This window comes from Rhipicephalus sanguineus, chromosome 10 (assembly GCF_013339695.2).
Source record: "Rhipicephalus sanguineus isolate Rsan-2018 chromosome 10, BIME_Rsan_1.4, whole genome shotgun sequence".
NCBI lineage: Eukaryota > Metazoa > Arthropoda > Arachnida > Ixodida > Ixodidae > Rhipicephalus > Rhipicephalus sanguineus.
In genome coordinates this window covers 127,176,349-127,190,157 of record NC_051185.1, presented here as the reverse complement: position 1 = coordinate 127,190,157, position 13,809 = coordinate 127,176,349, and the positions used below count along the sequence as shown (strand labels likewise).

General features: G+C 48.1%; 1 protein-coding gene across 1 annotated transcript in view; it reads left to right on the top strand.

Moving 5' to 3' along the window:
* The window catches only part of LOC119372437 (zinc finger protein 337), a 75,622-nt gene extending 63,063 nt beyond the window's left edge, over nucleotides 1-12,559 (top strand). The window contains exons 6-7 of the mRNA XM_049420243.1: nucleotides 7,104-7,157; nucleotides 12,022-12,559. Of these exons, the coding sequence (XP_049276200.1) occupies nucleotides 7,104-7,157; nucleotides 12,022-12,539 (572 nt within the window). The 3' untranslated portion in view covers nucleotides 12,540-12,559. The remainder of the gene's footprint in view (nucleotides 1-7,103; nucleotides 7,158-12,021) is intronic.
* The last annotated feature ends 1,250 nt before the right edge of the window (nucleotides 12,560-13,809 follow it).

Here is a 13,809-nt window from a genome sequence, read left to right as displayed (position 1 = left end):
GCAGCCGACACTGTTTGGGGGAGCGGAGGAGGAGAGAACAGGAGAAGGCGGGGAACCAGCTCTTCGACTCACGTCGCAGGCATCTTTCTAGAGGAGGCATTGGACTGGCTTTTAAATCACGTTGTACGGATCGGGGACTGCCATTGGCCGCTGCATGCCTTGCGTGTTGTGAAGCCTGCTTGCAAGGGTCCGTGTTTCATCGAGCTGCGCAGCTGAACGTTTCTCTCGCGTATTTATTTTCATCATGGATAAAGAGAACCGTAGCAAGCGCAGTCACCAGCCAGTGAAGTATCACTCGGTGAACAAATTTTGAGGCTGCTGGTGCAAATTGAAGCCAAACACTCGCCGAACGGCAAGTGCGTCTGCTGCCGCGAGGCATAGCGACAGCGACGGCGATGCTTCCGACGAGTTTGCTGCGGCGTTCGAGTATGTCAGGGCCTCTCAAAGAGAAGATCGGACTCTTCGACGACGAAGAAGGATGACGGTAGAAAGAGTCTTCCTTGATCGCTGACATAAAAGCATTGAACATCCTCGTGATCGGTGCAGTGTGTCCAACGTGCCATCGCTCGGGAATACGCATTCGAGATCCAGCTTACAAACGTAAAGGCGTCGTTTCTGGTACTACAATGCGAGAACAGCGAGTGCCCCGAAAGTATTCTTTCGATTACGTATACGTTGCGGCGAGTTGCTTCGAGCGAGGAGTCCAGCGTAGGGGCGGCGAGTGACGGACCGATCGCAAGCAGGACCTGCGGCAGTGGGAGCTCGCGCAATAGCTACTCTGCTCGAAAGAGCTGTGAAGGAGAAACTTGTGGTGCTGGCTCATTTTAGTGGCAGTGGCTACTAGAAGAACAATTTACCTCTTTTGTGTGAAATTTTGATCGGATTTCGTTACCTCTTTTATAAATAAACATCCAATTTTAACTTTAAAATTCGTTTTTCTCAAAACACACTTTTTTTGCAGCTTTTTCAGCATGCCCCTCTTGTTTTTGGTACTTCTGGTGCTCAGATCTGCATGAAATTTGGCCCAAATTTTGTTTAAGGTGTGAGGAGTGCTGCTATCTTCTCCAAATCTCAATATTATTGTTATGTGAAGAGACGAAGACTAGGGACTGTAAACAAGTGTATTTTCAGGAGAGTACTCGGGCAAGGCAGCAGCACACAACAGTCTCCAAATCGTCGTCGTCGTCTTCTGCCTATTCGTCTTTTGACGGCTGTCCGCAGCATTACCCCCGGCGGTAAAAGCACCGTCCCGGGGCTTTTAAAATTAGGGGTCAGACACACTGGAGTAGGCCTTGAGTCTTCTGACGTGCACGATGTCACTTGATGCCGCGGCAGAGGGTGAAGGCGGATTGACCAGAGTAATCTCGTAAGTTACGGGTGTTACTTGGCGGATGACGCGGTAGGGCCCTGTGTATCTAGACAGGAGCTTCTCCGAAAGTCCCGCATGACGAGAAGGAGACCAGAGCAGCACGAGCGCGCCAGGCGAGAACTGTGCGTCGCGGTGGCGGGCATCGTAGTAATGTCGCTGGGTGTCTTGCGAAGCAGTCAGCCGAGTACAGGCAATTTGGCGTGCATGGTCGGCAAGTGCTATGGCATCACGTGCATACCCGGTAGTTGGGGTGGCAGCCAAAGAAAGAACAGTATCAAGTGGCAGGGTGGGTTCACGACCGCACAATAGATGAAACGGCGAAAATCTGGCAGTGGCGTGTCGAGAAGAATTGTATGCGAACGTGACGTAAGGGAGAGCAATGTCCCAGTCATGGTGGCCGTTCGACACGTACATGGACAGCATATCCGTGAGGGTTCTGTTGAACCGCTCCGTGAGACTGTTCGTTTGCGGATGGTATGAGGTGGTCAGTTTGTGCTGCGTGGCGGATGAACGCAGAATGTCGGCGATAACTCTAGAAAGAAAGTTACGGCCGCGGTCAGTGAGTAGCTGTCGTGGAGCAAGATGATGTCATGTAAGAGAAAGTCCGCGACGTCGGTAGCGCAGCTAGTGGGGAGAGCCCGTGTTATGGCATATCGGGTGGCGTAATCAGTCGCCATGGCTACCCATTTGTTCCCGGCGGATGACGTAGGAAAGGGGCTGAGAAGATCAAGTCCAACACGGAAGAATGGCTCTACTGGAACGTCGATTGGTTGGAGATGACCAGCAGGCAACATCTGGGGTGTTTTGCGACGCTGACATGAATCACAGGCAGAAACGTAGCGTCGAACTGAACGGAGGAGACCGGGCCAATAGAAGCGATGGCGGATGCGGTCGTACGTGTGCGATACACCTAGGTGTCCTGCAGTGGGAGCGTCATGAAGTTCGAAAAGTACAGTTCGACGTAATTGTCTCGGCATGACTAGAAGAAGTTCCGGCCCGTCTGGATGGAAGTTACGACGGTATAGGACATCATCCTGGAGGACGAAGTGGCGGACTGAAGCGTCATTGGGCGATGTCTGCAGACGGTGGATGAGCGCTCGCAGCGAAAGGTCGCGTTGCTGCTCGTCTGCGATGTTGTCGAAAGGAGACAAAGAAAAGATGCCATGTGGTGCGTCGTGGTCGGTGTCATCGGCCTCGACTACTGGATAACGGGATAAGCAATCGGCGTCCATGTGCAGGCGGCCAGACTTATAGATGACAGAATAAGAATATTCTTGAAGGCGTAACGCCCAGCGACCAAGTCGGCCGGTAGGGTCCTTCAGTGAGGACAACCAGCAGAGCGCGTGGTGGTCCGTGACGACTGAAAAGGGTCGGCCGTATAAGTATGGGCGGAATTTCGCAACCGCCAAAACTAGGGCCAGACACTCACGCTCCGTGATAGAGTAGTTGCGCTCCGAAGTTGTGAGGAGCCTGCTGGCGTAGGCGACGACGCGATCAGTACTGTGCTGTCGTTGTGCTAGTACTGCGCCTATGCCGTGCCCACTGGCGTCGGTACGAACTTCAGTCGGCGCAGAAGGATCAAAGTGGGCCAGAACGGGTGGCGTTGTAAGCAGCCGGATCAAATGAACGAAAGCAGAAGCTTCGGCGTCGCCCCATATAAATGGCGCCTCTTTTTTCAAAAGGTCAGTAAGTGGTCGTGCTATGTCCGCGAAATTTTTCACAAAGCGGCGGAAGTACGAGCATAAACCAATAAAGCTGCGTACATCTTTAACACACTTAGGAACCGGGAAATTCGTAACAGCGCGGATTTTGCCTGGGTCTGGCTGTACTCCAGTGCCATCAACGAGGTGACCAAGCACTGTAATCTGGCGACGACCAAAGTGGCACTTCGATGCGTTAAGTTGCAAACCGGCTTGGCGAAAAACTTGCAGGATTGCAGACAGGCGTTCTAGATGACTCGCGAACATGGGGGAGAACACTATAACGTCGTCCAAGTAGCACAGACATGTGGACCACTTGAATCCTTGAAGGAGTGAGTCCATCATACGTTCAAATGTGGCTGGCGCGTTACATAGTCCGAATGGCATTACCTTGAATTGATAAAGACCGTCAGGTGTGATAAAGGCAGTTTTCTCGCGGTCCAGATCGTCCACAGCGATCTGCCAATAGCCAGAGCGCAGGTCAATAGACGAAAAGTAGCGAGCACCATGTAAGCAGTCAAGAGCGTCGTCAATACGAGGTAAGGGGTAAACATCCTTTTTTGTTACTTTGTTGAGGTGTCGGTAATCCACGCAGAATCGCCACGAGCCGTCTTTTTCACTAAGACAACGGGTGACGCCCATGGGCTGCATGATGGTTCGATGATGTTCTTGGTGAGCATCTTCTTGACTTCTGCTTGAATCGCTTGACGCTCTGCGGGTGACACTCGATACGGACGTCTGTGAATAGGAGCGGCATCGCCAGTATTTATGCGATGTTTCACGGTCGTAGTTTGTGCCAAAGGACGGTCGTGAAGATAAAAAATATTGCGGTACGAAAAGAGAACCCGGTAGAGGTCGTCAGCATTCTTTGGGGGTAGATCTGGCGCAATAATTCTCTTCAGGTCGTCGAGAACAGATGCGGTGGACTGCGAGTGGTCGGTGTGCTCGGTAGTACCATCCTACAACGTAACTGATGCTATCGAGGGATCGTCGAAGGCGCTGATATGTGCCAAGGATATCCCTCGTGGCAGCACTTGCATTGTCAAGCCAAAGTTGACCACTGGCAAACATGTGCGATTGGATGTAATAGATAAAACAGAACGAGGCACTGTAATACCTTGGTGGAGAAGAACATCCTTGACAGGAGTCGCAATGTACGCGCCGTCGGGCACTGGTGAGGATGGTACCAAATCAACGTAGGTCAGAGCTGCGGGTGGTAAGCGAACGAAGTCTACGGCACTTAGGCGAATGGGAGGCGGTGCAGGGGGATCTAGAAGAGGAAGGTCAAGGCGGAGAGTACCGGTAGAGCAGTCTATGAGGGCCGAATGAGCAGAAAGGAAGTCCAAGCCTAGAATGACGTCGTGGGGGCAGTGAGCGAGTACGGTGAAAAGAACGATGGTAGAGCGATCGGCGATGTCGACTCGAGCTGTACACATGCCAATTGCACAAGCTGTTCCGCCGTCGGCGACACGAACAACTGGCTTCGCGGCTGGTGTTAGAACTTTCTTCAGTCGAGTCCGAAGATTAGCGCTCATCACAGATAAATGGGCTCCCGTGTCGATTAGAGCACGAACAGGAACACCGTCGATGTGTACATCAATGAGGTTCATATTGGTCGAAAGGGTCAGTAGAGGATTTGGAAGCGTTGGGAGCACTGATGCAGCGGCACCTCCGGGCGCTGCACCATCTAGTTTTCCGGTTGGGAGCGCACGTTGAAGCTTGGCGAATTGGAGCGACGGGGCTGGGGTGAGCGGGACTGGCGGCGTAGGGGCGAAGGTGGGCGTGAGTACGGGCGGCTAGGAGCAATAGATTCAGGGGCAGCGTGATCTGTACGTGCTGTAGAGGGACGGTAGGAGCCATTGGAGCGGTGATAGCCAGTGTACGTGTACTGTGCAGCAGAGTTCCAGCGACTGCGACAATGCCGAGAGATGTGTCCGATCCGGTGGCAGATGAAACAGATGGGCCTGTCGTCAGCAGTGCGCCATTCAGCGTTGCGGAAATGTGGTTGCAACTGAGGTGGTGAAGGGGGTGCAGTCGGAGGATGCGGCCGAGAGTCCACGTGGTTTACCGAGCAGACAGAGTGGAGTCCCATGTTGGCAATCTCCTGACGGACAACTGCCTGAATCATCGAAACCGGAACTGCAGGGGAAGAGCAGGTGCTGGGCTCGCAGGTAGCTGGATAAGTGGCTTCAATTTCACGTCGCACAATTCGGGTAACGTTTGCATTGTTGCTTGTAGAAGGGGGAACATCGGCACAGGACGACGTCGGCGCGGTGTTAGGCAAGCGAGCAAACTGCTGAATAATGCGCTTGCTTTTAGCGAGTTCCAGGCGCCGACATTCTTTGATGACCGCATCAACAGTGCACACGTTATTGAAGACGAGCAGGTTGAAGGCATCATCAGCGATACCCTTGAGAATGTGAGCAACCTTGTCTTGTTCCGTCATGTGCGAGTCAACTGCACGGCAGAGAGCCAAGACGTCTTGGATGTACATCACGTACGGCTCTGTTGACGTCTGCGCGCCGGTCGACAACGCCTTTTTCGCAGCGAGCTGGTGACCGTCAGGGTTGCCGAACAACTCGCGTATTTTCTCTTTGAATATATCCCAACTTGTCAGCTCAGTATCATGCGTCTCATGCTAGACTCGCGGGGTGCCGTCTAGGTAGAATAGCACATTAGCAAGCATGAGAGTAGAGTCCCACCGGTTACCTGTGCTGACGCGTTCGTAAAGGCTGAGCCACTTGTCGACATCTTGCCCATTGGCGCCAGAAAACACACCAGGGTCGCGAGGTGCGGTGACATTGATGTACGTCGTGTTGGCGGCAGGTGTTGGGGCCGGAGTGGTCGAAGCATTTTCCAGAGCCATGTTGGAAGGCTCAAGGTGGCGTCCACTGCGAAGCTTCGTGACGAAGGGAGGTACCCAGCACCTCCACCAAAATGTTACGTGAAGAGACGAAGACTAGGGACTGTAAACAAGTGTATTTTCAGGAGAGTACTTGGGCAAGGCAGCAGCACACAACAGTCTCCAAATCGTCGTCGTCGTCTTCTGCCTATTCGTCTTTTGATGGCTGTCCGCAGCATTATTTATGCATATTAGAAAATTTGAAAGTAAACATTTACCGGGGTCTGGGTAATAATGGATTTCCCATGTTTGAATTTTTCACATCTAGCAGATATTTTCTCTGCACTTTCTGGATAGTTTTCGGCACTCTACAGTTCAAATGGAACAATATGAGCCATTAATTGTCAATATGTGTAGAAGTTTAAGGATCGAAATAGGGGGGCTAAAGGGCCTATGTTTTACACATTTGTCATGATGCAGAACAGAAAGTATGCAACTTACAAGAAAACTAATTATATATTTGAAATCAGCATAAAAACTCTACAAATACCCCAAGTTTCAATGCTCTAGGATGAACATTAAAAAAAAAGTGCCTTTGACCCGCATCTCCCCTTAATTGTAGTCGGACACTCTCACGTCATCGGGATCATTTCAAAAATGTCCCACTCGTGGTGCACGTCGTGTGATATATTTAGCTTAATTTCTTGATAAGTGGGCCACTGCCGCTGATAATATTGCCGTTTTAGACATTGTTATACATTGAGCTTTCACTTTGACATAAATTGTTACTTGCCTTTAGTGTCCCTTTAAGTTGATCGCTTCATTTCGCCTCGGGACTGCCCGACACTATATCCTAATTTAAAGAATCATATCTAAAGTTAAAGTAGTGACACATTCCAATGTTTGAAAAGTAACTGGAACGCATTCCTTTCACATTGAAGGAACTTGTAACGGGAACTCGTTCCAATATTGGCAAGGAACGAACTTTCGTTCCTGCTTTAGAGGAACGTGTACAACACTGGTTCCACAAAAAGTGGCCATCCTTTTTTTTTTGAAAACCAAGGTGATGCCTCAGATGTGCGCAAATTACGCGAGAGCACAGGTTGTGTAAGTAAACATGGTAATAAAATATGTCTTCTACACAGGCCTGTGTTTTGGGTATTGCCACTACAAATGATTTTCTGTTTTACAGAGGACTGCATCATTGGACCAGGAAGAAACATCTTGCAACAGGCACGAAAAACACGTGAGCTATTCTTTCCCTCTGGCTTCTGCAAAGCGACTTAGAGTCGGACCTCGTTAATACATACCCATTTTACATGTACTAATGGTTAAAACGTAGTTGCGACGAATCCCCGACAGAGTCTCATAGAGCCTGATGCATTCGCTGATCGCTTAAGCCGTAGTGGTTCATCATCCTATGCCTGCTGGTTAGTGCGTACCACGATAATTTTTTGCGCCATAAAAGTTAACTGCGCCGCTGAACTTTCTGATGCCACAATGTGCCTAGTAGGTTTTCTGTCTTTTCGAGAAGTGCGGAGATCAGTCGATCAATGATTCCGACTTCTGCGTGATTGCGGTGATGCCTTTATTTATTATTTATTGAAAAATACCTTACAGGCCCGAAGGTATTGAGTAAGGGGGGTTACAGTGAAATAAGATGTAAACTCATAATGAACAAAGCTACAGTGCAGGTTAGTAATAATAACAACAAAATACTTCTCAATAAAATTAACAATGCAATCAGTCATCCTAATTCAATAGTACACGAAAAACAGATTACAGCACGTTAATCAAAATAGAGCGCAATACTTCACAATATAAAAGCTTGAAAGTTAGACGAAAAAAAAGAAATCTTACAACGCTACATTGTGAAAATGTATCTCAAGTTTCTGCCGAAACACTAGGGTGTACTATCAGAGGCGATATCATCGGGAAGATCATTCCACATGTGGATGGCTTGCGGTAGTGCTGATGTATTAAACACATTTACGTTACCAAAGACCTGGGTCAAGCTGAGATGATTATGTAACCTGCGTGATGTGTATAGGGGGCGTTGCAACGATGATGTTTTGTTGCTGTAGACGTACTTATGAAATAGACATAACAAAGACACTTGATGGCGAACGCATAATGGTTGTAATGAATAATCAAGTTTAAGCTGCGTCACACTGGAATGATGGCAGCAGATTCTGTAAATGTAACGTGCAGCTCTGTTCTGAATTGCTTCGAGCATGTTAATTTGATAATGAGTGGACGGGGTCCAAACAGATGAGGCATATTCAAGTTGCGGGCAGACGAAAGTTAGGTAGGACAGTTTGCAAATGTTAGAGGGACAATGACGAAGGTTGCAGCGCAAATGGCCTAATGTTTTGGGGGCCTTTGCACGTACAGCAGTGATGTGTTCCAGCCAGGAAAGTCCTGGTGTAAGGTGGACGCCAACATATTTATAGGGTAAGCATCGGGAAAGAATGAAGGCGAGGTGGCGGCCACCAACGAATGCGCCAGTATAACTTATTACCGACAACCTTATCACAATAAGTATCTTCAGCTATCTGCTCAGGCACACGCGTGGCCTAGCACCACTTTAAGCCTACTGCACGCTTTTAATAGGCGACATCCTGAACGCGCCAATCGCTGCCGCCTCGTGGTGCGGGACCATGTTCAAACGCGCGTCACTTTGTAGAAACAAAGGCAGCTCGCTGTTGCGGAGTTGAGCATTGCGGGTCGTGGGCGCCGAGAAACATCGCTGCATTCACGGTGTCACGCGTATGGTACAGCAAGCGTAGCGCTGGTGCAACTATATTGCATGCTTTTATTACGCGACAACCCAAAAGCACATTCCTTGCAGGAAGCTTGTCGTCGCCGCTTCTGTGCACGGTCTGGAGCGGTGTGGGTACGAAGGACACTCCTATGGCAAATACGTGTGCGCTGTGCAGCAAGTGGCCCCGGCAGTGGTGGCATGAGCCGAGTAGGTGATACGCTGCACGCGACCAGCGACGAGATGATCGGTTCCATGCGACCGTGCCGAGTTTCAGTGAAACTGTCGCTTTTCGCTTAGTAGCAGATCACGGTGCAGACGCGTACACATGTATCGCAGAAAACAGATACTGTCCGTTTTGTCGCTATGTCAGTCGCTGCGTATCCTGGACCCTGTAATAGTTTCGAAATGCTCCTTAGTGTTACCACGGCGCGCTATTGAATGGTCGTGCGTGAGAGTGCCAAAATCTTTTATGCACTTCGGCAAAAATAAAGAAAAGGCTTTGAGGTTGGCCCTTTAGGTAATATCTGCTAGGACACTGTATTTATTTCTTTGTTGGCAGTGATGGCGCACGTCATGAGATGGAAATTTGTACTTGGTGGTTAAAGCGTACTATCGTTTAGTGAGTAGTTATGCCACATTCCCGGCAGGTACGTATTAACGAGGTTTCACTGTATATTGCAGTTGTGTGCTGTTGAACAATTGAAGATGTTGATCTTGGTTGATACAGCGCACACGAAACGACGACGAAGTAGAAGAAAACACAGGACCTGTGTCCTGTGTTTTCTTCTACTTCGTCATCATTTCGTGTGCGCTGTATCAACCAAGATGAACGCATACCAACTCGCTCAAGCTTCCATTCTTATGCAATTGAAAATGTTAAAGTTCGTCTTCTCAGGTATCATGATGAGCATGAAGATGCGGTCATTGACCAACTCAAAGTGAAAACACGAAGACAATTTGGAAGCTGTACGGGTTCCAAAACGTCTCTGTTTTCACCTTGACTTGCTCAGTGACTGCATCTTCATCCTCATCACATAATATTAGTATGCATGAGGTCATTGGGGAATTGCCCTGTTTCCCTTGGTGCAGTAGTAACTGGAGTGTTTGAGAACTTCTCTTGGCTGTTTAAGCATGTGATGTACAAAAACAAAAAAAAAGCGCACAGGACATGGGCTCCTCTACAAATACGAATTTCTGCTCTATTAATATGTGGTGCTTCTAATTTAGTGTTTAATTGTGCAGAAATCCAACTACAGGCTGAAACTTAAAGCGACGCTAAGAGAAACAGTCAATTCATTTAGATCGATAAATTGTGCTCTGAGAACTCTAATGTCATTAATTTTGCCATCATACGTTTATTTATAGAGGAGGAAATTGAGTTCAAAGTTTCAGTTTTAAATTTCGCGCCTTAACCTCCCCGCGTGACGTCACGGATTTCAAAGTATATATGTATTTTGGCGCCATTGGCTCTACAAAATTCCCCCAACTTGGTGTATTAAGTCTATGGGCCCCTCAGAGGACACTATACTGCATTTTTACCGATTAGAAACTACGTAGTCCCTAGTAGGCGCCGTCAAAACATGTGACATCACGGCGAATGGTGCGGAAACTTCAAGGTGGCGTCGCCACTCATATTTTGTTTTTGCGCATTTTCTCTTTTACTAGGCGTCTTCTTCCAGCAAGCGTGGTGTTTTTGGTATCATGAAAGAGAACTTTACTGATATGAGACAAATCGTTTGGCTCTTTAGTGTCCCTTTAAGTGAGTACTGACACGATTTTGAGGTATTGCTAAAGGGATGTTTTTTGTTTCCTTTTTTGTTTCGTAGCCTTAGTGCTTTCCACACACACCAGAGCCAGGAAACACATATAAAGTATTATAGTGTGATTATAATGTTTTTGTTGCCCAGCATCTGCAGGGTGGCCTCGACACAGTGGACATTATCGTGATGAGTTAACACAGCAGCTGAAATCGCTGTCGAAGTCACAGGACAACAATTCACTCATCATTGTTTACTGTGCATATTCAAACAAAGGACTGAGTCAAGGTTTGGAGGGGCGGAAGGCGCGTCACATGACCTCACATCGGTGATTCTCCTTCTTCGCCCAACTTGCGGATTGATATTGCCAATCTGTTTTTCACCTCGGAATTCTGGTGGAGGAAAAGCTGCAGTGTTTGGAACCAAACCAGTACACTTTTCTTTTGCTTGAGAAAAGTCTTATGAATTTGTTCCTGGGCGAGTTGGGGCCTAAGTTTGCTATTCATGTTATTTCTGGTGCAATGCTTGAAACGTGAAGAAAGACAGGGAGAAGAGACAGATGAGCACCAAACTACCAGCTGTTTATCGACAGCAAAGGCCGCAAACCAAGAAAACTTCCGGGCATGCGCAGATGTGTGAAAGAGTGACGTCGAACATGTCATAGCAAAAGCCGTCTATTAAAAAAGGATAACTCAGATCCATATTAGCGCAATTGATGTGTCACTGACTCAGGCGGACCCCTTCCCCCTAATGTTAAATGGTTCTAATAGTTAACTCGCCCTTTGACCTCTGCTCTTGCCAGTAATCTTAACTTGCGGAAACGGGGCACACATGAGCACCACTTAACATGCGCCGGAAGATGCGCACCATCACTTTATCCAATGCTATTGGCGTGCTCCCTCAGGCGGTCGTTAATACACCATCCCATTTTTCCAATGTAGGACTTGCCACAGCTCAGGGGAATCTTGCAGACGACACCTGTGGCACAACGCCTGAAAGTTTTCATGTTCCTTTTCTGGGGCCCTTGCGGCTTACCACGAGAGATTCGGTGGCACAATTGCACCAGTTTATTCGGAGCAGAAAACACAACAGGAATTTCATACGTAGTGGCCACATTCCTCAGGTTATGGCTCACCCTGTGCATGTAAGGCAACACCCTTGGTCTTGCCCACTCCCGTTCTCTCAAGTGCTCAAGTACGGATGGAAGAACGACAACTCACATAAGCTGGAACAGGGGTGCAGTTCTAGTACACTGTAGCATGGGAGCTTGCGCTGTGGTGGCTAAAACAACACTTGCTGAATGCCGTTTGATGTGGAGTCACTGCCCTCTAGAAGGTGTGAGAAAATTTTACAAGCTGCAAAAGTAAAGCACACACGCTGTAACTAGCCCTTTGGAAAATGTAAAAAATGCCTGTGAAATGATTTAGGTGCACCTAAACTGCCTAGGTAGTTAAAATTCACCTTGATGTCCGGCTTTGGGGCCTCACATAACATTGTGCAGGTTTGGGATGTTAAACCCATAGTTTGACTGTACACTTGTGACTGCACACTTGTTCACTGACCTCGCATGTTTTTTGTTTTTTTTTCAGGTAATGCTTGCACCACTAATTCTGGAACATTGCATAAGAGTGCTGAGGAAAAAGATGAGACTGACAGTGAGCTTCCTACTCGTAGCGTTGACAGGAGGGACAGCGAGAACTTTTCCAAATACGTGGCCGAATACAATAGGTCGAAAGTCAAGGATTACTACTCTTGCAAGCTGTGTCCGTACGGCACCCACCGGAAGAGGAACTTTGTCGTGCATGTGCGCACCCACACGGGGGAGAAGCCGCACTGCTGTGAGGTGTGCAACGACGTTTTTGCCCAGAAGGCTCAGCTCCTGCGTCACATGAAGATCCATACGGGCGAGAGGCCATTCGAGTGCAACATCTGCTCCATGACTTTTGCAGAAAGGTTGACACTCAAGTGCCATTTTCGCACACACACGGGAGAAAGGCCTTTCAAGTGTCCAACCTGCTCACGAACATTTACACAAGTTGGCACCATGGCCCGCCACAGGCGGTCGCACGCTTGTAAACAGCAGAAAGTGTTGGCCAAGCCTAAATGAATAAAAAGTAAAAATGCGAAATCTCATCAGAATTCACATTGCTATGCGTACTTTCGAAAATTCCATTCTATTCGTATTTTCCATTCATATCCCACGCTGTTTCGAAAATTCCATTCTATTCGTATTTTCCATTCATATCCCACGCTGTTTAATCATTCGGAGTGTAAATGTGCAGCTTGACACAGAATGCAGTCGTAAAACAACCAGATAATTTAGTGTGCATTATGTTACATAAATTGAATCGTCAGGCTTTGGCATATTTTGTAACGCCATGCTTGCTCTACATTTTTATTAGGAACAGCATTTGAGATTCCAACTGAGCGCTCGCCACCTAGCAGGGGCGCCTGGAAACGGCACTAGCAGGGTCAACCTTGAAAGGAGACATGTTATCACGGTGCGTGCGTTGAGAAGTGGTCGCATAGCTCCTTTATTTTCGCCATGCCACCACGCGTGAGCCCGAAAAAGAAGAAATCGATCTGCATATTGCTGTGTGCTGCAATGCGTGGCATCACGGTGGAAAGGTGGCAACGTATCGTTCCATCACTTCCCAAAGGATGCAGACGACGCGCTACGGATAACAGCATGGATCAGAAACTTACGCATTGGAAAGAAGGTGACCAACACTATGGTGGTTTGTTCTAATCACTTCGCTCGAGACGATTTCTGTCTCCCCGGTGATTACACCAATATTTAGCGTGTGTGCGTGTTTTTTTAATATTCAGGCTTCTGAAAGATTGGGGTGTAGTTTCATTCATATAAGCAAGCGCTTTAATACAGTAGTTGCATTATATGTGCGAGTGTATTTTTTGCTTGAGCAGCACTACGCTAGTCGTAGTGCTGCTCATTCTCAAATTAAGCTGCAGTAATATTCTCGCAGACCACTGGAGTAGGCGGGGGGGGGAGGTGTCACCACTTCCACCCCTGGAAATTTTCGATTTTGCATGTGTGTATTACACACAGCTATGCAAACACATGCACGAACGTAAACAGTGGCTGGACCACCCCGAAAACAATTTCTTGCTACGCCCATGTCGCTGACGTACGTTTTTTCCGCGCGCACTTTAGTAGTGAAACCTGAAATATATTTATGATGGACAAAGGTACGGTGGTTACGCCTGCGTTTTCTCTGCGGTGTCTACAGACGATGCTGTGTTCTAATTAACGCGGTGCGCTAACAGTTGAGGTTTGTCAGCTTGCAAGAAATTTAAGAGCAAAAAGCTTACGGAGCATTCAACTTGCGCCCACACCGCTCCTTTCCGACACAGTGCAG